We start from the raw sequence: 25,237 nt of genomic DNA, 5'->3' as shown, positions 1-25,237 counted from the left end.
CATGATGATTTTCACTGAGACCTGGCTTCAGGAAGACTTCCCAGACTCATTGGTTCAGGTACAACGCTTTTCAAACGTTCATATGGACAGGAACAGTAACTCGGGGAAAGTGAGGGGGGGAGGCATTTGCGCTTATGTAAAGGATTCTTGGTGCAGCAATTATACAACAAAAGACACTGTGTACTCCCAATATCGAGCTCTTATGCCTAAGTCTGAGACCATTTTACCTACCTAGAGACTATGGGAAAATTTGTATCTGTGCTGTTTACATCCCATCCAGTGGGAACGCATCAAAGGCTGCCTCACGTGTACACTCAAAAAAATAATTTATTGGACTTACTTAATAAAGTTATGTCAACAAATTCCACGCAACTGAGTTGAGTAGGTTATAATTAAATAACATTAGTAAGAAGAATATAACTGACTTATATTCAGCCAACACGACCGTGTTAATTAACTTCAACAATACCCGGTCACCCTGGATTTAATAAATAGCTCTGTGTCCAGCTAACTTAACTGAGCAATATTAAGTCAACACAGTGCAGTTTCTTTAGACATACTTGATTTTTTGATTAATGCCAACATAAAGATATTATATAATACTAACTTAACTCACCTATATTAAATTTGACTTAAAAGTAAGATCTGCTATACTTTACTGTATTTAGTAAGATCAACTTAACTTTAATTTGTAGTTCCAACTTAACAAACTTAAATCATTTTGGAAACTACTGCATTCCATATTACTTAACTGGTATTCATTGCTGTAATGGAAGTCATTTTAAGTTCACTTACTAAACCAGACTACGTCAACAAATTCCACAAAGTTTAGTTAAGTAAATTCAAATTAACTGACTTTGGTTCAGTGAAAAAAAAAATACATTTATTTCACATGAAACGCAATATAACCACATAGGCATCCAGGTTTACCAAGTTTAAAATCATGGAAACCCATAGACCCAAGACTTCTTTGTATCACACCTTATCAACAAACATACAAGGTTGAAGTTGCACAACATTTAGCTAGCAACAAAAATGTTCAAAAGAGCACCATGTTTTAACCATAGCCCAAACTGCAACTTGTACGTACAAACTGTGAACATGAATCATTTGTAACATTCCTATTCAGTAACATTCAGTTCCATAGATAAAATTCCCTCCGAAATATTTGGATAAAACCCCTGCTCCAAGATTTCCAACGCGCCGTTTCAAGGCGTTCCACTTGTAGTGTTCAAATAGTTCATTCAAACAGTTTGTTTTTCAGCACTTGAGCCTTTGTTGACAGGTGGCGAACATCCATTTCCATCAGGATTTTTTGAAGAACCTCAAACGTGCATCTCAGGTTTTTTGGATAGCTCAAGTCCAATGCATATGTGAGTCCAAATAAAATTGCCAGTGCATTCGCAATGTTTTGAAGATCGTTCAGCACTTCCACACCTTCAATTACAATCCCCACATCTGCGAGGGAATCTGTTGGCTCTGCACCTTCCTTCTTTATGGCGAAAATTCCAAGACCATCTGATCTACACTCTGGTCAGTCTCAACATCCTAAAAGGCAGAAAAAATAGACCATCAGCCAGACTTACACACGCAAGGGAAAGAAGCAACACTTTTGCTAAGTAACATATATACAGCTCCCAGATAAGCATACCTACAGGCTACATTGGGTGTAGCTTTTCTAGTTGTTGACGGTATCTACTAGGGGCTTGGGGGTATTTAGTTAACCATGGATATGAAAATGGTTTTACAAAACTTCAAAATTTGAGAAACTCAACAGTTTCAAGCAACGGTCCACAAACTGCTGTTGATAGTTTGAAAAGGGAATTTTACTATGCATGCATATGGGCTATTTTCCAATTGCTCTTTCAAACCTGTGGTGCCATTAGTTTATTTAAAACCAGCTAAAAAAAGTACGAAATAAATCACTTTTTTTGTTTCCAGATGGTAATACTGTGGAAAGCAGAGGCACAAATACTTACGAGGTACTCTCTAATCAGGCTTTCGGGGTCTTCATTAAGGTACACAATTAGTGCTTTTATAACGCAGGCTCTCCTTGTCTCGATGGCGTCATTCTGTAAAAAAGGACAAGGGAAATGCGTAAGTGGGGGAATAGTATTTTTACATTGTGCAGCATTTAACATTAGATGCATTAATGCACAAGCAAACTATCCTGTTTTTTTTTTTTACATGCAACTTCATACCATTTTTTACATTTACAGGCAGTGTCTAAGTGCATTTTATTATGAAGGGCCGAATGTGCATTCAACTGGAGTACAAGTTCTAATACCACAAGAAGCATCTGTAATGCAAGTGTTTGGTTATTACTAGGTAGTGAGTTGTACTTTAAAAGTATTTATGTTATAATCCAAGACACTGTATTTATTTAACTGGGAACTAAGCATTATGAACCGTAACATAATCTTAGAAATATGTTTCAGTATAAGCATGTTTTCACTACCATCATATGCAGCACAGTAAATCAAATTATTGCAATTCAAAAAAGCCAAACTTCTGCTTTAAAGACTAACTGATGTGAATTTGCATTCATGAAACACTATGTATTACTACATTCCACAGAAAAGGTACACAAATATGCAAATCTCTTTAGATGAAAATACAATTAATTTATTCATTTTCATTTTGAAAATGACTTGATCAAGTACATTTTAAACTTTGTGTGAACATGACTTAAAATGTCTTCCATCAGCCACATGTCTCCAATATTTTACTGCATGCTTAAGTAATACAACTGCACAATTAATACAATAAAATGAATTTAAACAAAACAAATATTTCTAATAACCAGGCATTTGTGAGATAACACACCTTGTCGTATTCTGCCATGATATTCCTTATTTTCTGCCCAGCGGCACCCAATGTTTTGTGGAAAATCCTTAACCGCTTGGAGGAGTGGTGATCTAGCTGCTGCATGAACTTAGATCTCAGTGGGACAGTGGTGATGCGAGCAAACTCGGCTTCCACCTACAAACATTTAATAAAGACAAACACATAAATAAAATCATAAAATCAACACATTTTCTTGTTGGCTGAAGCACCATATTAAAAGTTAATGGAATGACGTTTCTTTTTTTACTTCCTGATGATTTCTTTTCAAAGCATTGTAAGAATGATAAAATAATGAAAATATAGAATAATTATTTTTCTCAAAGCTATCATTTAACATGAAAGTTAGGTTAATTTCTTAGTATGATTCTGTAGTCAGGTTCCAATGACAAACATAATAAGTGTTTATGTGGCAAGACTTTGGACGCATTTGCCCTAATGTTTTCTGGCAAACTGCATCACATGTACAAGGAACGTTCAAATTGATTTACAATAAACAATACTCACTATTGGTAAAATGTTTCTTTAAATTGAACCCCCTTGTCAATTATAATATTTAAGTTATCAACAAAATATAGGACTGACCTCACGCTCAGAAAAGAGAGCCGGCCACCTTCTTTTGAATTCGGCAATGAATGGCTTGTCTTCAATCACCTCATGACGCCTATAGGCAAATGTCCTCTCCATTTTATCCTTCACCACCTGTTGGTTATTGTTCTTATGTACCTCTGACAGTAGTGCCAGCCTCTCTTCCTCTAGGCTCTGTTTGGTTTGTCCTGTTGGATAGTCTGGAAAATAGTTTACCTCCGCTCTTTTAGGTTTCTTCACTTGATTGCGAGATGTGCGTTGATCATCCTGTTGACGCTTTAAAGAATTGACAGTCAGCTCTGAACATCCAATGTTGCGCAGCTTAGTGCGGTAGTTTCCCATCTTGAATTTCAAACTGATCTTCCAACCATAAAAGCCAGTAACAGAGCCTTGCTCCCTTAAACATGGGTGCTTTTTCACAAGTGCTTCAGCTACCGAATCAAATTCAGCACTTGAGGGATATGCTTTATATTTCACAATCTGTGATGCTAACATTTCAAGAATATCTGAATTCATTCTTGGATTAGGACTGAAGAGGGTACCATTACTTTGAAAGTCACTATTGGCACGCTGGAGTTGGATCTCGACATCATAGACAAACTCCGGCACGGGAAAGGCATTTGGCCATGGCTTACTTCTGAGGGATGCTGTTAACGAAGAATCAGAAGATGAGGGAAGATCAGTGTCCACAGATGAAATTGAATTGATCTCATCCTGGCTGGATGTCTGTGCAGAGAAGCCAGGACTGCTTGTAGATAAGGCACTTGGGGGGTAAATTACTTTGATTTTCCCCTTGTTTTGAATGTCTGAGGTAGAGGTAAGGTTTATAAACTCATCAAAATCAAGGTCCTTGTATTGCAGTCTAAAGTCTCCAAACACCTCACATTGTCTCTTAATCTCACTTTGAAGTTCCTCAACAGAGCTTGGTATTCCCAAAGGCAGGGTTACTTTTGCAGAGTCATTTTCTCCTAGGATGATGCAAAGCACTGCAGAAGTGGCCATACTTGTCAACAGGTTACTCTAAAGACAAGACAGAAGAAGATATCTTTTTTTAAACAGCAGGTAATACAATTCGAGGCAGTTCCAGTCATCATCAGTAGAGGTATCATAGGCATTGAAAGCACTGGGTTAGTGTGATGGAAGTATTCTTTAAACTTTAGTAACATATTTAATTATGTGTTGTGTAAATATTTATATTTTAATGACTCTTGCACGTGTGTAGTTATAGTAAGCCATAGTAAACATTAAGGCAGCATTATCATTTTTGGTAGTTCAATTAAAATGCAGACTGATTTGAATTATCGGCAGTTTCAAATGTATATTGTAAATGTTACAAAATGCAACTTGACTTGATTAACTAGCATGCATAGATTTAGTTAGGGTACGCCAGCATCCGTGTCGAGTTGTGTTTTATTATTTCTGTTAACCTAACTTGTTTCTGACTCCAAACCCCAGATGTTTTTAATTGATATTCTGTGTCTTATTTTACCCACATTCCCATGAAGACATTCAGTCAAAGTCAAATAATTTTTGGGGGGTAATTACCTGACATGTGTATGTATCTTTTAAGGGTGACCATTCGGAGGGTTCCACACTTGTAGTCACTCAGGGGATAGTTGTCAGTCAGTTCACTTAACTCTGCCAACACAATCTCTCTGGCTGAAGATGACTGGAGCTCAAATGCTCCGTAGTGCTCCCTGTACCATGAAGACAATTTTCTGCATATAAAGATCAATGTGTTTTTCAATTTACACATTTGAAGTATTTCTGCAAATTCAGGCAGTCCACCTACTGATCCATGCAAAAGAAGCATTCCAATTCTATATTCAATGCCATTGCTAGAGACAATGTGTGCTAGCGTGACTGTTGTGAGGTTAGTGTATTTCTGACTTAGTTGAAGTGCTATGTCTTCTTTCATGATATCTAGTGGAATTGTTGAGACGTTTGACACGTCAAAGGCTGACCTCTCATTACTCCTTGTGTGCATGTGATAGCCAATCATCAGCTGGTGCTTATTTGCCAGAGACAGTGTAATGTTCTGGAAACAATTTGTGTGTCTTACAACCTGTTTGAAATAACTGTGCTTGGCCTCAAAACGCATAGTCCAAAACATCACAATGGGGCCGAAAAGCTTAATCATTTCTGGGTAATGCTCCAAAAAGTGATGTTTTGGCAAGAGTCGCTGATCTGGAAATACTTGTTGGTATCTCTGTCTGTGCTATGAGATTTTAACCTCTAAATATGCCACAGACTCCTCACAGTGGATAGGTGCAACAACAAGCTCTACAATATGTTTCAAGTCTAGAATCACTTTCCAAGCTGGTTCGTCTTCAGGGATCAACTGCCCAATCATAAACGGCAATAACCTCAATAAACACCAATTTTCGTGCGCGTTGCCACCAATTATTTTGCTTCGGACAAAATTAACTGGGACCAAATGAGGTCGGTTTTTTTTGTCCCCCCACTTGTATGGAAAGTTTTTGATGCTCTTGTTGAGGTTTTCAAGCGTAAAAAACTTTTTGGAAATAAGCTCGCCAAGGCACAGTGCAAGCTCTAGTGGGACTATGCCCTCAAAAAGATCATGGACAACATCAGGAGGATACCCTGATGTGACACTGAAATGGGCAAGTCTTTCTGTGAAAATACACGCTTTTTTTACACCAAAAAAGCTACCTCCTTTTGCCTGTGCAGTATTAATATGTACTTGATGAAGCTCCTTGTTTCTTGGGGTAAATGCACCCAATTTCACTTCTTTAACCTGAGTTTCTGCTCGCTGAGCTGTACAAAACCTACAGGCATATGGGCCCGAGAAACTTTCCACAAATCCAGCTATTCCATGTGCTGCAAGGTTGTCTGACACTACACACTGAAGTGTCCCTTTCACAAATGTACCCAGTTGTGAGACAAAAACACCCTGCCGCTCCAATGTAACAAAGTCTTGGAGTAATGGTTCAAATACTTTGCAATAGCCAAAGGTCTTCACGTCATCACTTCTACATAAAAGAGCCAGGTATATTGAGGTCAAAGAGGAATGGCTGCCAGGAGGCAAATTTCCCAAAATCCAATAGACGGCACAGAGTTTGTGTGTTTTACGTGAAGTACCGAGTGGGTTGCAGACTTCAAAGTCATCTACGTATAGACAGATGGAGATTCTCAGTTCCTCCCGTGACAGAAAATCATTGTTCTTGAAGTACTGGCCATCTTGAAAAGATTTATAGTGAAGGTGGTCACTCACTACCTGTTGCTCTCTTCTCTTTTCAACAACCTTGCTAAGCACATCATTTTGATTAAGTAGCTGACGTAAAACCTTTAGCAAAGGGACATACTGAAAACTTCTTTTCGTCTTTACATCAAGTATGTACTGAACTGGATCAACAATATTGAAATGATCCTTGTAGTATTGCTTCCTCTTAAAAGCAGTGGCTAAAGGTCCTTCCTTTTGTAAAGCTTTTGACAGAGGGTTGGATGTACAAAGTGTACAGACTAACTCATTAATGAGCAATTGGTCAACTTGCAAGTTATGGTTACTGAAGAAAGCAGCTAGAATGTTGTTGGATACTGGAACCAGAGAAGAACTAATCAAATAGTGCAACTCGTTTGGCAGCTCATCAATGGCAGAGCCTGGTACATGGAAACAGTTTTCAAGTTTTAATAAAACAAATGCCAGTTTCTGTTCTATAACTTTATGCAAGTTCTCTGAAGTTTGGACCAATGCACCAACCTCAAGTTCATCATCGTGAAGTATCTCATCACTCTCTGTCAAGCATGTATCTCCCAATGTACAACTCAATGAATCTGCCCTTCCATTTTCCACAATTCCTGCTTTGAAATGGTTCAGTGTATGTGTCTTGTGCTTTCTGTTCTTGTGTGATTGATATGTTCCATAAATATTTGTTGAAAAGGAAAAACTTTCAAACACACAACATAAGGTTTCGTGTCTTTTGAGATGGTTGTTAACATGAACGAAAAACTCTCTCAATGAGACAATGCCACTACAAGAACAATGATGGCAGGTAAATGTTGTTAAATTTACAGATTTTTGTGATGTTTGATCAAAATGTGATCTGGATAGATGACTTCGAAGGGCATTCCAAGTTTTAAATGTGCATGGGCATTTAGAATATGTGCATGGATAAGGGTATCTGCGGCCAAAGTGGCCATGTTTTAACCTGTAGTGCTTCAATAGCTGAAATCTTGAGGTTTCCTCTGCAGCACAGTCTTTACACTTCCACATGTAACTGAAAATGAAACAAACAAAAATATTAAACAAAAAATGACAATCAGAGTATAGATATACGAGTTACCAACTTTACTGTAACCACTTTAGTGTTAATCTAAGATAAACCTTGATCCTTTTTTTAAATGTTAAACACCCATGCATTAAATAGTAAGATGACCATTGTACTTACTGCTAATGAGGAGCCATAAATATGTAGAACGTCCGCAGTTCAAGCTAGAATGTTCTTCACAAGGAGACGTCCTGTAATAAAAAAATGTATCAGACATGGTTAAATATATTTTTGAAATAGAAAGTAGAACACGCACTCTCCTGGTGTATAAGAAATATGAACCTAACCTCCTCTAGGGGCAGAGCTGCCAACATTGTGTTATAGAAAGTAGTAGCATGCCGAGCGGAGGAAGGCAATTTTTTTTCCGGCGGGGGGTCCGAGGTCCGCCGAAGCCCCCAGAATGCCCCCTTATTTCATTTTTACTTTACTTATTTCTATTTATCTTTTGTATTCAACTGTTTCTATTTTACTGTAAATTGTATGTATATATAGTTCCCTATTCCTTTTCCTATCACCCTGCTGCTATAACATGTGCAATTCCCTTACAGGATTAATAAAAGTTATCTTATCAGAAGCCAGAGACTTTACATGCTCTGAGATGCAATCTAGGTCATATTAGGACATGTTTTTCTGCAAAGTAAATTTTTTGTGTATAATTTCTCCTTTTCCCTGTACTGTTGCACACAATTAAACACCAACATACACAAAAAAATATTTTTATTAACCGAACAGAATTCATCATGAAACAATACTGAACAATAACACATGAAAAACCTGTACACAGCCTTTTTTTAGAACAGAGTTCAACTCAAGGGAACCTTTGGCTGTGACATGACCATCTGATCAACCTCTCACTTTAGATGGTCATAGGTTGCTGACTTGGCCTTGGCAAGAGTTGTCTTGGAGTACGCCTGCTTGTAGCAGACAGACCCCTTTGCCACCATGAATTGTTTGTGGGTAATGAGGTTACTCAGGGTCTCCATTCCCATACTAGGTCTGAACTCCGTTCTGTTTTTTGTGACAAGACTGAAGATGCGTTCGCAGTCTGCATTGGAATGGAAGATGCAGAGGATAGCCAGCATTACCTTGCAGAGTAAAGGGTACTTGAGATGGCCATTTCCATCCTTCAGCTGACTCATCAGGTGCCACTGTGTGTCTGGTCTGTCACAGCTGGTGATGCTTTCTGGCAGAGCATCGGTTTGGTAGGTCATGAATTGACCCTCAAGCTTGTCCATCTCCTCAGCATTCATCTTCAAGCAGGGGAATCTGCCTGTGAAGTACCTCACAGAATTGAACTCTGCGCTGTCCCGTGCAGACATGTCAGCCACAGAAGCATTCCGTAACACTGGGTCATCATAGGGAAACTTCTTCACCATGTACTCAACAGCCTTCATGTAGAATGCCCGCACAGCGCTGAAGACCTGGGCCAGCTGCAGCTCCTCAAGCTCAGGGTGATCTGCTATGAAGTCTCTGGTGTTTTGCCCAATGAACAAGGTCTCATTGCTCTTCTGGTTGCTTGGTTCCCTAAATGGTACCTGGTGAACCTTAGCAGCTGCATTAATCACCTGAGGCTTCACAAATCGGTTCAAGAGATTCTTCAGCTGTGTGGTCAAAGTCCTGTGTAGTACTTGTATGCAGGGTTTGTCTAGCTGCAGCAGAGTGTTGGCCTCATCAAATATCGGCAGGACCGCACTCAGAAAGTAGCAGTAAAGATGGAATGTTGGGTCCTGCAGATGTTGACATGCCCTCTGCACTCTCTGTTGTGCCCCTGTCTTGGGCTGAGTGGGTGCAGTGCTAGATGTCTTGGGCTGAGTGGGTGCAGTGCTAGATGTCTTGGGCTGAGTGGGTGCAGTGCTAGATGTCTTGGGCTGAGTGGGTGCAGTGCTAGATGTCTTGGGCTGAGTGGGTGCAGTGCTAGATGTCTTGGGCCGAGTGGGTGCAGCGCTAGATGTGTTGGGCTTTGCCGTTGCAGTCTTGGGCTGTGTGGTTGCAGCTGCTGGTGTTTTCTTTCCCTGACTGAATTTGGCTAGGTTTTGTTGGCGAAAGAGATAGCCTGCCAAATCAAACTGAGAATTGTCCTTGCTGCCGTTACTGTGGGTTGATGTGTCCTTGCTAACACTGTGGGTGGACTTGTCCTTGCTGCTGCTCTGCGTGGACTTGTCCTTGCTAACACTGTGAGTGGTCTTGTCCTTGCTGCTGCTCTGCGTGGTCTTGTCCTTGCTGCTGCTCTGCGTGGATTTGTTCTTGCTGCTGTGCCCAGACTGTTCTGACTCAAAGTATTGCAGCAATGCAGGCCACTGCTGCAACAACCTGGCGATGCATTTATCTAAAGAGAGCCACCTCGTACTTACATGTTTAACAATCTTTCTCATTTCCACTCCACACAGATCCTGAAATTTCTTCAGTCCCTGTTTCCTCTTGCTGGATTTGTCTAGGTAGAAGTATATGTCCACCAGCAGCTCTTCAATGGACACTGGAAGCTGAGCAGCAGCTTTTTCTGCAGCTAGATGAATTAGATGGCACGGGCATCCCAGCACATATACTGCACTGTTTTTTTTGTTGATGTAGCCTGCCGTGCCAGCTTTGAGTCCCTGCATCACCATGGCATTATCTGCCCCAAAACTCATGCAGTTGTCCCAGGATATGCTACGTTTCTCAAGTTCATTGTCAATGAGTTTGAATATGTTCTGCCCAGTAGATGCCTCATGACACTCTGGCAAAGATAGCAGTACTGTCAGAACACGCCCAAGTCCTCGATCAAAGTACTTCACAACAAGAGGATACAGTTTACAGTCTCCATAGTCAGTGCTCCCATCCGTGGCTAGGGAGTATGGAGCTGTCCTCATTGCCTCCGTGATCACAGACGCATCCTCCTTGGCAAGGGCTCCAACAATGGCGCTGCTCTTTGTGCGACCAGACCCATACTTTCCTGCAATTGCAATCACAAAAATATTGAATTGTATTATCATGATTATACTCTAGATTACACAGAATTGCAGAATTACAATCATGATATTAATCCTCTGTAGAGTAAGTTGGCCTAGGCTATTTTTTTTTCACCTTTACATAAAATGAAAAATGTTTATCAGAATGATACAGTATCAGTATAAATTAGCAATCATTAATTTGCAAGATTTAAATCAGATTATCAACCAGGGCAGTACTGTAACTGTTTTATATAGGCTAGTCTGTACAGATTGTAGAGTGTATTGTGACAGTATACAGATATAAATCTATGCCTATGAATGCTTGAGATGAATTGAGGCTATTTGTCATTTGAGCCTTACCAGCGATTTTCGAGTCCGGAAACATCTTTTTCACCAGTGGCCCGATGTGGTCGGCCACCGCGATCGGGATGTTGTGTTCCACCAGAAATTCCACAGCGAGCACTTCGGCATTTATGACACTGGTGTCACTGTCAACCGTAAAGAAGCCCGCGATGGGCCTTGTAGCTTCCACTGCCGCCTTGTATGACGTGTGTTTAGCAGTCCTGGTGTGCTTTTCAACGTCGTGTCGGCCCCCATGCCTCACGCTAAAATCTGCCTTACACAACATACAGTAAGCGTGGAAGTCGTCCAGCTTCGACCGGGTGATGGTCGGCCATTCTGCGTTATATTCTAGCTTGAAGCGCTGTTCAGAAATTCGCCGCTTTTTCGGCGGAGGACAAGTACGTTCACCATCCATTTTTGATAGACTTCAACTGACAGCTCGCTCCGCGATTTCGCGGGCATAGTGTATTCACGAATTATCATTGGTCCATTAGAAATTAAGATAATAAAAACACAACACATATGTTAAATTATATAATGAAATAAAACAGATATTAATATTTTCTACTTATCTGTGCTATAAATGTAATTTTTGTATGATTCCAATTATCTTAAATAATTTTATAACCAAAATAGCTGAATTTGCTCGTGACCTGTTCAAACCAGTCTATGGTTCAAACAGAGAGGAGACAAGCGGGGTAAGGCAGCAAAGAGCGGCGCCTCACGTCAGATTGAGCAATCCCTCACAAACTGGATTAAACGCATGCCTTTTTCTCTCATTGTCTGTGAAATGTTTGTAGACACTCGTATTATGTCCTTTCTATCCATTGAGTAGGTAATGTATTTTAGGTAGGCCTATGTGTTGTAGTCTTGCTGATCTGACATAAACCCGCGGTGAAAAAGCAGAGGGGAGGCAAACAGTAGGCTATCTCTGTCTCAATGAGGAGGGCGTGCGAAAGCCTGGACACTAGACTCCATTAATCACTTCACGTCCCGATTTACTGAGATCATTGCTTGAGCTAAAATGCTTGTTTCATACGACGGGATAGAAGATAACTCGATCGACCAGTCACAGTGTGATTGTCTATGTTAGACGGCACGCGCCGTTGAATTTAAGAGAAAGGCTAGCGGAGCTAGTGAGAAATTAGCACCTCCTGTATAATGCCTCCCTGCTCTGTAACAAAGATGCTAGTGAGGAAATATCCCCTCCTGTATAATGCCTCCCTGCTCTGTTACAAAGATGCTTGATGGTTTTACCCCGATATATATATGTAACAGTATGTAACCATAATGATTTACCCCGATGAATCTGCCGCAGGTGTTTTAATGTTTAATTACCATATGTAAGGGTTCGTGCACAGAGGGGATTGTCGGGAAAGAGATGGCTGTTTGAGGAAGCTCCCATTTATTAACATTTCAACAAACAAGTTGCATATTTGCATAACGTATTCAAGTGTTAGCATTTATTGCAATAGTAGCTACAGAACATGTACTGTGCTGTGTAAACTGTACTGTATCACATAGTGTTTCAGACACACAAACTTTTCAACTTTCAAAATTAAACGGTGCGCTCCCAGCGCACGTACCGGCAGTGATCTAGAGCAGCGGTTTTCAACCAGTGGTACGGGGACAAACTGTCTCGCTCTCGTAATGTCTGTCTGTCTTGCTCTCGTTCTGTCTCTCGTACCACTCTCGGTTCCACTTTTACTTTTGCGCGCTACCTGTCTCACTCTTTTCCGACCTCCAGCTTTTCCTGCTGGAACCCGCCGCTTAAAGGTGGGGGTCCGCGGACCGGCCATAGAGCCCATAGAGTTAAAGGTGTTGGCCGTTAGCTGTAAAAATCCATAGATTAGCCGCACCGTTACATAAGCCGCAGCGTCGAAAAATGGGAAAAAAGGCGCGGCTTATAGTCCAAAAAGTACGGGTATGTTTTAATATACTCTATTGACTTCACATATTTTTCACATAGGCCTATCTGACTCTGAAAGCCAGCTACGAACCTCACCGCACGGCACTGGTCTACATGAATAGAATTCTTCATCAACAGCGGGAGCCAAAACAGCATAGCATCCTGGTAACAGTAGTGAGGGCATTACAAAAAAGAAGTACAGCCGATCCTATTGGCTCTTTGCCAACGCAAGGGACGAATCATAAAACGGCTTATATGTGAGCTTTAGTGCTGGTTGGATGTCAACACATGCACGAGGCTGCCAGCTCACCGATTCATTTTTCGATTTGTTAGGTAATGCGTAGGATATTCAAGTCAAGCGTAGCGGCGTAATTAGGGCCTGGAAATCGTATCTGCTACGCCAAAATCGTGTATGTTGGCAGCTCTGTAGGGGGCATGCTCCCCCGGGAAAACATTTTTAAATATTGAAGTTAAAAGCATCAATCTGGTGCACTCTGAGAGCAAAATGAAGAGATCTATGGATACATCTCAACACCCATATGAAAGAACTGTAAGCAGATCTTTCTTTTTGGATATTTTACAAATCACTCTCCTTTTAAACTCTATTCTTGTTATTTTTAACAACTTTTTTGTTACTGTCATATAGTATTTTATACCTGTTAATAATTGAGTCTCTAATGTCTCATTATAATTATAATGATCATATCAAGGTGTGCCTTAACCTCACTGAGCTGAGGTTATTTGAGCCTCTCAGGAGAGAGCTCTCTTCAACCTGGTTGTAGAAAAGCTCTTTAAATTCGTTAGCATAGCTAGCTAACCAGATGTTAATAACAACAGATCGCCACTGTGCTTACAACTAAAGACACAGCCACGCAAACACTGCGGCATGTGTACGGCTCCTTATGGGTACTGCAATATTTGAAGAGCTGGAGCGGCGTTCCGGTGCTCTCAGTCAGCACTCCTTTCAGACGAGACATATACCACGTGAAGACACGTTACGCTTGTGTTGTGTTCAATCAGTGATGCAAACACAGGTATGGTGAAAAAAGAGAGAACTATTCGAAGCAGAACAAAAACAGCGTAATATACCATCTGACTGACAGATTTTGCTTTTTGGATATTTTACAAATCACTCCCCTTTCCAACTCTATTCTTGTTATTTTTAACAACTTTTTTTTGTTACTGTCATATAGTATTTTATACCTGTTAATAATTGAGTCTCTAATGTCTCATTAATAACTATAATGATCATATCAAGGTGTGCCTGAACCTCACTGAGCTGAGGTTATTTGAGCCTCTCAGGAGAGAGCTCTCTTCCACCTGGTTGTAGAAAAGCTCTTTAAATTCGTTAGCATAGCTAGCTAACCAGATGCTAATAACAACAGATCGCCACTGTGCTTACAACTAAAGACACAGCCTCACAAACACTGCGGCATGTGTACGGCTCCTTATGGGTACTGCAATATTTGAAGAGTTGGAGCGGCGTTCCGATGCACCCCTCCGTTACTCATTTCAGACGAGACATAACCACGTGAAGACCTATGGTGAAGACACGTTACGCTCGTGTTGTGTTCAATGAACCTATCCTTGGCCAGGAAAAACAGGCACTCTCTTGTTTAATTATTTTGCGATCTAGATTTCTTCTTCTTTTTTGAAGTGAGAAGTTGTCCAAACCCCCCCCCCCCCCCAAACGAAAACTCTCCGGCTCTCCACGAATTACACAAGTCACCCAAATCAGCGTTAAAAAAGCGGGAGGCGAAGAAAAGCGACTAATTTACATCACTGAGCCCCGCTCACTCTCCCAACAACTAGCTGGTTTACCGTTACTAAGCTAGCCCTCACACTGTAACATTAGTGGTGCCTAAAAGAACAGCTATCACACAGTCTGTTCTTTATCTGCAAGCTTGTCTTCCCCCGCCACAGGCAGCTCAGTTGCCGCCGGTTAATAGCCGGTCCTGCTTAATGACAGTCAAACACATATCCCACCAACAGCAATCTTCGCGCCACTTTCACAATAATACAAATTTCACAACACACTTCTGTCAAAACGTACTTATGTCAGTCAGTCATTTTTAATTCAATTTAAAACTGTTTGGTTGCTACTGTGATGTATTCCTGCTGGCTAGCATTAACTTAGTTAGCTAGCTTTCCAGCTAGCCAACCTTAGCTGCCATATGCTAAAATTATTGCAGATATTTCTGCGAGTTACAACACTCTCAATTTCACATTCTAACCGCATGTTTATAAACCAACTTAAAATGTTGCATAGGAAAAACATACTCACTCATATTCATTTGGATGTCGCTCAGGTCTCTGCCATTGCTTCTTCAGCTTCTCCTGTGCTTCCTCACCGCAAAAAAGCCTGCGTCACAATCATATCCCTCATGCGAGCCTCTGCGCATGCGCCACAGTTCCTGTGCGATTTACACAGCTGTGTTGCGTTGGAGATAATCGAGCAGCATATGTGGCTTCAACAGGTATCCATTTTAAGAAAACCCTACTTAAATCAACTAGGATTAAACAGCTAACTCAGATATATCAATTAAATTGGGTAAAGATGCATTCAATAGATTCAACAACTCACTGAGTTCACTTTTTTGAGTGTAGCGGACTGCGTGCACGAGCAGTTCAAGAACAAACCTGATGCACCTATATTTGTCATTGGAGATTTTAATCACTGTAAGCTAGAACCAGCAGTTCCGGGATTCCAGCAATACGTAAAAAATGGCACCCGGAAAAATAACATACTGGACAAATGTTATGGCAACATCAAAGATACGTATGCTGCTCGGATTAGACCCCCCCTTTCAAATTCGGACCATAACACCGTCCAGCTAATCCCCACCTTTAAGGCTGCCATTAAGAGAAGTAAACCTGTCTCTGAAACTGTCAGTCTATGGCAGGATGAGCATAAAGAAAAGTTAAGTGGCTGCTTCCTGGCCACAGATTGGGAAGTATTCTACCAGGACAATGACACCGATACCATCGCTGAGACCATCACAGACTTCATTCATTTTTGTGTCGATACTGTTGTGCCAAAAAAGACCATTAGGATATATCCAAACAATAAAGACTACATCTCATCGGATATTAAACAGTGTATCCGACGAAGAAATATCGCTTTTCAAAAGAATGATGCAATACAACTGAGATCAGCTCAAAGAGAACTAAAGGGGAAACTTAAAGAAGCCCAAGAGCAACATAGTCTGAGTGTCCGAGAGGCTTTCTCAACCAAGAACTCGAAAGAACTGTGGGACTCTGTGAAAGAAATTACAAATCTGAACTCCGGCAAGAGGGAGATGCATGTTCTGGATGAGCTTAACAAAGCAAATTAACTTAACAACTTCTACAAACGTTTTGAGATTAATTCTGCTTCTAACATTGATGCATGTAATAACTTGTCAACCTCTTTAACCTGTGATCCAATACACAATAGAATAATAATAATAATTGATTATAGTGCTGTGGCAAGGGTTTTCAAACAACTGCATACTAAGAAGGTCAGTGGGCCAGACGGTATTTCGGCACCCCTGCTGAAAATGTTTGCAGATGAGCTCACCCCTGCCTGGAGTTCATTATTCCAGCTCTCTGCTGACTCGGGAAGCATCCCTCAAATATGGAAGAAAGCTGTCATCATACCAGTTGCAAAAAAAACATGCCCACGTGACAACAACGACTTCAGACCAGTGGCTTTGACCTCAATAGTTATGAAGTCACTAGAACGGGTTATTGTAGGGAACTTGCAAACTGATGTGTAACACCTCTTGAACCCCTACCAGTTTGCGTATAGCAATGGTAGAGGTACAGATGATGCTCTGACCTCTACAACTCACTTTATTCTAAAACACCTGGCAAATCATTTAGTTTATGCTAGATTAATGTTCATGGACTTTAGCTCAGCGTTTAATACTATTCTTCCCCAAATTATGTTAAAAAAGCTCAAACAGATGGATGTGAATCCTTACTTAATCAGATGGTATCACTCCTTCCTAACTGAAAGACAGCAGCAGGTGAAAGTAAACTCGACCCTCTCTGACACACAGGCTCGCCTCTTCTCTTCAGCACACACATAACCACATTATAAAGTGTTCTGATGACACAGCCATACTTAGTCTACTGAATAGAGACTCAGACATTTCTATTTATAAACTTGAGATTGAAGAGGTCGTGAAGTGGTGTGAGGCGCACAACCTGGTGTTAAATGTTAAAAAAACTAAGGAAATGATCTTCGACCCCAAGTCAGTAGGTGATTACAGCCACGTCCTTATCAACAGGGCAGGTTTCACGTTTTAAATATGCTCAATTAGGCAGGGCCCATCAGGTGGATCAGGTATGCTCAATGATAAGCCGCGCCTGCATTTTCTGCGTAGGCTCAGGGTTCATGGAGTTGATACACGCATCATGTTAATATTCTACAGGGCAGCAATTGAGTCTATTATTTGTTATGGCATCACAACATGGTTTGGTAACTTGTCAGTTAAATCTAAATCACAAATCCAGAGCTTGATAAAAAGGGCTGGAAAAATTATTGGCATGCTTCCACCATCCTCTCTTCAGAAGAGATTTTAGGAGATGGTGAGAAAGCAAGGCCGCAAAATCACATGCGACCCCAAACACATCCTGTATAGAGAGTTTGAGTTGCAGAAGGTATAGATTACCAAACTATAGATTGAACAGGTATACATTTTCCTTTTTTCCGCTGTCAATCAAGCTGCTGAACAGTCAGAAACAATTGTGATTATGCTGTGTTAGGAGTTGTTGGGAGGTGAAATGTTTACAGTGTAGTATGTGCAATCGAGAAGGTTAAATAGGGAAAGTGCATTATGTGTAAATAGGTATGGACACAATAGGGATATGTGCAATCTGACGGACACTATGCATAGGTGCAATAGGGAAAGTGCCATATTGATTTGTGTATGAATACAGTAGGGAAGGTGCAATATTTGATTTATGTATAAATACAATAGGGAAAAGTGCAATATTTGATTATGTATGTGCAATAGGGAAAGTGCTGTACCTGTATGTTTCTTTGCCATGTGATATGTGATCTCTGTTCTGTATCTATGACTGATTGACCTGTTTTATGTTTATTATCTCGATGCCCAAGACAAACTTCTCCTAAGGGAGACAATAAAGCTCTATGTTATCTTATTACGTTAAGTGAGTGACGACAGCTTAATTGTCTCATTCCTTCCTATGAACTTACTATATTATCCTAAAAATGGTGGCAAGGACAGCTTAGGGCTTTTGAACAGAAAATATAGCATTTGGTTGTTAAAATACTAAGAATTTTACGTTGTTTTGGTGTAAAAGAACAGAAACATAGATGAGAAAGTTTGAAAAAAGTTTGTGAGTGAAAAAAGGGAGTCAGAGGTATTGTGGCTGAAGTGAAGCTCATTCCTCGTCAGGTGCTGCCATCTGTTGGCCAACAGGGTGTGGCACAAAAGAAACAGAGACTAATGGTAAATTAAGGTTTGGCTCCATCTGCTGGACATATTGTATAATATTTCAGTCAGAACTAGAACAACTGTGTTCACATTTAGAACTATTACATTTAACACATAAATCATTTTTATCAGAAGTACAAAAGGGATTAGTAATTAATCCATAATTAAAACTGCGGTCGCACTTGTGCGCGCAGTAATGAGCGGGCCCTCGCCCGGTCCTCGGAAATGAGCCGTTTGTCATTTTTTGTCAGACCAAAACAGGTATGTACAAAATATTTTCTGCACTGTAACTGATCTAAAAATATTTGACTGAACTGGAATAGTTGGCAATGGTTGTAATTGAATGTTAAAGGAAAGCTTTCAAAATAAACTTCACGAACTGGAGGACAGACACAATATTTCACATTAAAGATGTTCTTAAAGTTCAATTTACAAGTCAGGATTTACTTTACTACATTCACACAAAACCCTCTTAGTATCTATATCTATAATAAAATAAACTTAATATTATCTGTATAAAGGCATAATTGTTTGAATAACGTGTGTAGTAATACACATGCCATGCTTTGTCAGTTTCAAAAAGTTTGTGTACTTTGTTGTACTAATATAAATTACTTATTTTATAACATATGGGTTTAATGACTCATTTAGTATGAATGTTATCTTAGACAAGGTTTAGATTAGTTCAACGTATGGGCATTTTAAATAATAAGCACACATTATTTTGCGAATCCTAGCACTTAAAATTGTGACATGGTTAAATGATTCCTTTTCTTAAAGTCACTTAAGATGAATGTTCGAATAATTATACTAAATAAATAATCATACTGTTTTATTACAATATCATTTGAAAATGACCTCACTCATAATGAAAAAAATAAATCTAAATTAGATAGTACATCTGTTGGTTAATGATGGTTAAGTTTTTTTCTCACAACAGTTATGCTTTTGCTTACAGCTAACTAATCTCCAGGAAGAGTCAGAGACAGATTGTTCTGAATCTAATTCATTAAGCTGGACCGGATCGGACAAAAACTACCAGCCCAGTCACAACGAGTCATCCTCCAGCAATGAAGAAGGCGACAAGGGTTCATCATGTGCAACATCTTCAGATGATGGAGAAAGTACAGTGATAAGCAATGATAAAGATCAACAACTTGGCACGTACACTGTTAAGAAACACAAGAACCCCAAAACGTATGCAAAAAACTACAGGATGACAAAATGAAATCAACTGTGACCATCAAAACATGTACAAAAAGAGAGGACAAAAAACGAGCATGGGACAAAAAACATTATTGTCTCTACTGTGGTATCTCAAATTTAAAGATGGCAAGGCATTTGGAGAGAAAGCGTATGGAGATGAAGGATGTTGCATATGCATTCAGTTTTCGCTTGGGATCAAAAGACAGAAAAGGTCTTTTGGAACAACTGCGAAATAGGGGTGACTTCAAGCACAACCCCCAATTCCTAGAAGAAGGTAAAGGAAAATTAGTGACTTGGAAGCAGCCTTCTGGTAAAGCTTCTGTCAGTGACTATTTGCCTTGCCAGTATTGCTATGGGATGTTTGCAAAAAAGGATTTGTGGCAACATCAGTCCTCATGCAAAAGCAAAAAAACAAGTGAAACGGATTACAAAAAAAAGACACGAGGAAGAGTTCAAAGCCTTGCAGCACGCTTGCTTCCAATAGCAACTTCCTCCAGTGGTTCTCAGGAGATCATTAACAACATGAGACAAGACAATATGTCCTTTCATATCAGGAGGGATTCTCTGATTTGCAGATATGGCGATTCACTGTACGCAAAACACGGCCGTGTTAAGGCAAAACATCAGTACATTGCTCAAAGAATGAGGGAGCTTGGTCGGTTTATGTTGGTTGTGAAAGATATGGACAAAAATGTAAAGAGTTTAGAAGATGTATGTGCACCATCAAAATTCCATCTTGTTGTTGATGTAGCTAAGAGTCTTTCAAAGTTTAGTCCAAGCAAAAATGAGTTCGGAAAACCTTCCACTGCAGTCAAACTTGGATTCAGTCTGAAAGGAGCTGTGGAAGTCCTGATTGGACAGACTCTAATGAATGAAGATGACCTGGGTGAGAAGAGGGCAACAAAATTATTTGAGCTTTTGGAGAAAAACTGGAAGAACTATGTTTCTGTTAGTGCTCACCAAACTATAAAAGAAAAGAGTTCGAACAAACAAGATGACATCCCCCTCACAAAAAACGTAATGGCTCTGAGGGACCATCTGAGGATTGTGGAAGACGAAGCAAGGGAGAAGCTGTCACAACAGCTGAGCTTACCAGCATACAAGCAGTTAAACAAGGCAGTTCTGGCGCAAGTCATTATATTTAACAAAAGACGAGAAGGAGAAGCGTCATGCTTGACTCTTGACACCTACAAGAAAGTCAACACAAATCATATCAATGATGACATTTATGAAACCTTGTCTCCATTAGAGAAGGAGCTAAGCAAGCTGTTAACCCGCATAGAAATCCGCGGGAAAAGAGGCAGGAAGGTACCTGTTTTCTTTACAGAAAGAATGAAGGAGTCGATTGATTTGCTGATAAAATGGAGAGATGAAGTGGGCATCCCGGCTGACAATCCCGATCTTTTTGCACGACCCTGGTGCAATGACAAACATACGTGGATGTGACTGTCTGAGAAAATATGCAGATGAGAGCAAGGCAGAAAATCCTGAACTTCTGAGGTCCACCAAGTTACGAAAAAAGGTTGCCACACTCTGCCAACTTCTGGATCTTAGTGAGCAAGAGCTGGAATAAGTTGCAAGGTTCATGGGTCATGACATCAGAGTTCACCGTGAATTTTACAGACAGACAAAACATTTCAGATTGCCAAGATAAGCAAACTTCTGTTTGCTATGGAACAAGGAAGTGGGACCTTAACAGGAAAAAACCTGGACACAATTAATCTTTCTCTCTGTGGTATGTATGCACTGTAACTGATTTTGTCCTGAACTGTTTTATTGTTGATGCATAATCAATATTTTCATACATGTAGCCAAATACCTTAGAAAGCCATTTCCTTTCTTACAAAAGAACAGGAACAATAATTCATAGGCAAAGGAGAGCTTGGTTTAGTTATTTATCTGGTCTTGGAATTGCATAGTATGGTAAACATTGAAATGTCAACAACTACTCCATGCTGTCCGGTGAAATCTGCAGATCAATAGTATAATTTGTACAAGCATTTTGTTAAGCCCATCCGAAGTCTTTTTACTTAATTTATCCTACTTTTATTATTCTATATTTGTTATGGAGGAACGTGAGTATGTTAGAGCTTGAGTTAATATTTCATTAATCATTTTATCTTCAGAACAAATTAAATATAATCAATTAATTACACTTTTAGTAATTTAAGTACTAACACCTGTGCAGTCTATTAATATTCAATCCAACAACAGCTCTATACATTATATGTTTTATATATTAAGGTGGTGTTGTTCTGGACTACATTGTATTGTGAGAGGACTCTGTTTTTTCCACTACCTATTAACATACATAAAGGTGGACAGAATAAAATGCAGTCCAGTAAAACGCCATCACTATCATCCTCTCAAAAACCTTGACAAAAAATAAAGGAATAAAAGACAGTGTGACCTGAACATAAATGAAAACGATTTCATTTATTTATGTTGACTTTATTGCAAATAGATGTATTGGATTGCAATAGTTTATATAATGTATCGTAAACAATCTGCTTTCAATTGGCAGATATTGAATGATTTCAGTATATGTTCCTTTCCAACCCTTGTATTACAAGGTGCCACTTTCTGTTTGCTCATGTTTTCAAATGGAGGCTCCGACCTTTCCACCCCCAAGGACAGACCTGTCAGGAGTGATGAGGATGAGGGCTCGGATATGGAAAGTGAAACATATGAGAATGGTGAATATTCCATCCACTATGTATTTTGAAGAAAAAGACCAGACAACACTAAACTGCTAAATACATATTAGGAGTGCACTAAGCAAAGGTGAAGTTCTGACAGCTGAAGGACTTGAAATACATTACTATTACAGTTACATTATACTTGAGTCAGAAGAACCAACGCACCATTAAATAACACATTAATTCAACAAAGTATGCCTAAAGTCTGCTGCTTACTGATGTACAGGAGAGTGAGACAGTGGTGTGAAACCCATTCTCTGATGGTACAGCTGAACTCTTTTGTGCAGTCTGGCTTAGATGATGTCATGATGCAGATACTATGTAGAGAGCTGCTGCGGTAGGGTGGGGAACCGAAACTCGGTTCCAGATGAGAACTGATAAGAAAATGCCGGGTACCGGGTACCCATACAAAATACACAAATTTGGTTCTGCTTAACGCGGTAGACCCTTTATTTTTTTAAACAGCATCATGTAAGTTGCGCTGACAGGCGACAGAGGTCCACAGTTGCCCCGCAGCGAGGCTCCCCCCGCCCTCCCATAGACAGTTCACGAGCTCAGTCACTTCATAACACCAAAGATGGACCTCTGTAAACGCTCTGAAGTGAGGCTCCACTACACTAAAAAAGAAAAAGACAAGGCACAGTGTAATGTCTGTTAATAGCAGGCCACAGGCATAGCTCAGTTAAAATAAAGCACAGCTATTGTGCAATACATTTGTATTGTATGTTTATTTTTTATTTGTAAAAATGTCAGTTAAAGCTTAAAAGAATAAAGATATTTTTGTTATCTAAACGTTTGACCACTTTCTTTTACAATTTTGGAATCGAAACGGGGAATCGAGCAGAACCGGAATCGGAATCGATACATTTCAAACGATACCCATCCCTATTCAAGGGTGGTGAAAACTGATGCTCTCTGTAGAGCCTATCGCCAATCACTGTAGAGATTCAGTTCTAATGTTTTCAAAAAGATAGATGTTTGCTGATAGATTGTATTTATGTACTCAAGGCTCCTCATAGAAAAAAATATTATTTTCAGATGTAATTGTGGTGTGTTAACACAGAATTATCAAAATGGAGGATGATTTCTAAAATGCAATATATAATAAGGAAGGATTTTCTTTAGACACAGCGCAGACTTGGAATACTCATTTATTGAGATCTTTTGAATATCAGGAGTCATACTTTAGTATTTTGGCACTAATATTGAAACATATGTTATATTCACAGCTAAAAATCCCCCATCAACATCAGAGAGTGTCCCAAAAAGGATGGAAACGAGGCAGAGAGGTGGATGATGGTGCGTTTAAAAAAAGAAGGGCACAGACCATTCATATACACATTTTATGATATCAAGATGAAGCAGATATAGTTGCTAGTCTCCTTTCCTACACAGCATAGTATGAGCTGTCACTCATGTCACTCCTGTCACTCCTGTTCTCTTGTTTTTCAGATGGTGTTTCTGATAGTGAAGGTTCAAATGGTGAATATAACGCTTCAATTATTATAATGATATTTTGGGGGCGAAAATCTAACAGAAAATGTGCTGGTGTTTTTCATACTTCAATCATCAGTATAATTTTAGTCGAGTTTACAGCTCATTTAAGACAGGTAATTCATTATAGTAAATATTAACTGTCATTGTTGTGGAAGATAAATCATTGCCCCCCAGGTAAAACTGTTTTTGTAAACTGTAAGGACATACTGATTCTCTCATTTGTATACACTGAAATATCAGTTAGCACCCTGCTCTCAGGTCTTGGTGGTCTGATTTGAATATCAGCAGATGCATACACATGAACCTAATTATAAATGATAAGTTAGTTCTTATTAACTAACAGAAATGAATGTGTACCTGTTACTATTGTAGATCGGAGCCCATAAAAGGGCCAGGCCAAAAGTATCACACAGAAAAAGAAAGCAATAGAGAAAAAAAAGGGTAAGTTTAAAAAAAGTCACAAAAGCATAGCCTTTCAAGCTTATTTTTCTGTCTGGCGAAGATTAACCTCTTATTGTCTTATCACTTCCACAGTTATTTTAATCTAAAAGGACCACTTACTTCCAGACAGCTGTATACTTACACAGACACAAAATAATATTAATATGTGCTCCTGAATTATTGTATTGCTCTATAAATACAATCAGCAAACATATTTCAACAGCACTTTTTACACAATACAGCAAGGTTGTTAGGTTACTACAATAATTCCCTCTCATATTTACTAGTGTTGTTGCTCACAATTTTGACCTCTGTACCAGCAATTAGCTGTTAGCTCCTGGCGGTTGGATTTGAATGTCATGTTTTTCTTTTGCTGTTATAGATCAGAGCCCAGGAAAAGGCCAGGCTAAAACACTCCTAAAGAAGAAGCAGGCAAGAGGAAGAAATAAGGAGGGAGAGAAAGACAGTGGTAATTAAAATACATGATATGATATTCTAATATAATAAAAATCACTTTATGATTCAATCCTCAAAGAAATGTTTGTGAAATTGTCATAAGTATAAATATTGTTATTGTAAGTTACGTAAAAAAAGTGTGTTTTGTTTAATCGGTGACCTTAGCCTTTGATCTCCAAAATCTAATCTGTAAATCGCTGAGTCCAAGTTCACAAAAGTAAATGTAATGTAAATTATACAGAGTCACTTAAGGCATTCCAAAAATATCACAAAAATACGTAAGACTTAAGGTCACACATTTATCACAAAATCTTCTAATTCACCATTGAGTCAAAGATGTGTGCCATATGTAAGCATATTCTGTTGTTTCCCAAGTTTAATTTAATTATATTTTTTAATTTTTGTCTTTTCGTCTATCTATAGTAGCCCCCAGAGTTCAAAACAAGCGGCCCTGGATTGCAGATGAAAGGACTGCGATAAAAAAACATCTCCAAAAATTCTTGGATGAGCGGCGAGTTCCAGGAAAGGATGACTGCGTTCAATGCATCGAAAAAGAGAGTCCTTTAAACAAAAGGTCCTGGAAGGTCGTGAA

At 39.5% G+C, this 25,237-nt stretch overlaps 2 protein-coding genes across 10 annotated transcripts; both read right to left on the bottom strand.

Annotated features, from left to right (window-relative positions):
* Positions 1-862: 862 nt before the first annotated feature.
* On the bottom strand, positions 863-15,289 carry LOC307031701 (uncharacterized protein). 9 transcript variants are annotated; one of them, XM_079669015.1, is made up of 8 exons: positions 15,184-15,289; positions 7,842-7,912; positions 4,335-7,670; positions 3,981-4,079; positions 3,430-3,708; positions 2,827-2,982; positions 1,980-2,072; positions 863-1,548 (listed from the first exon to the last, which is right to left on the bottom strand). In XM_079669015.1, the coding sequence occupies exons 4-8, from the start codon at positions 4,050-4,052 to the stop codon at positions 1,495-1,497; spliced, it is 654 nt and encodes a 217-aa protein (XP_079525141.1). In that variant the 5' UTR covers positions 4,053-4,079; positions 4,335-7,670; positions 7,842-7,912; positions 15,184-15,289; the 3' UTR covers positions 863-1,494. The 9 variants fall into 9 exon arrangements, with proteins under 9 accessions (XP_079525141.1, XP_079525143.1, XP_079525139.1 ...); XM_079669017.1 differs by having other exon boundaries at positions 3,430-3,699; XM_079669013.1 differs by having other exon boundaries at positions 3,430-4,079; positions 4,978-5,129; positions 7,602-7,670.
* LOC307032235 (uncharacterized protein) lies at positions 8,024-13,318 on the bottom strand. Its single transcript, XM_079670078.1, has 2 exons — positions 11,009-13,318; positions 8,024-10,650 (listed from the first exon to the last, which is right to left on the bottom strand). Exons 1-2 carry the CDS (start codon positions 11,403-11,405, stop codon positions 8,573-8,575), a joined length of 2,475 nt encoding a protein of 824 aa, XP_079526204.1. The 5' UTR covers positions 11,406-13,318; the 3' UTR covers positions 8,024-8,572.
* Positions 15,290-25,237: the final 9,948 nt, after the last annotated feature.

The sequence above is a fragment of the Notothenia rossii genome, assembly GCF_949606895.1.
Source record: "Notothenia rossii genome assembly, chromosome: 3".
NCBI classification, from domain to species: domain Eukaryota; kingdom Metazoa; phylum Chordata; class Actinopteri; order Perciformes; family Nototheniidae; genus Notothenia; species Notothenia rossii.
Note: the sequence above shows the minus strand (reverse complement) of the source record. Positions and strands in the feature narration are given on the sequence as shown.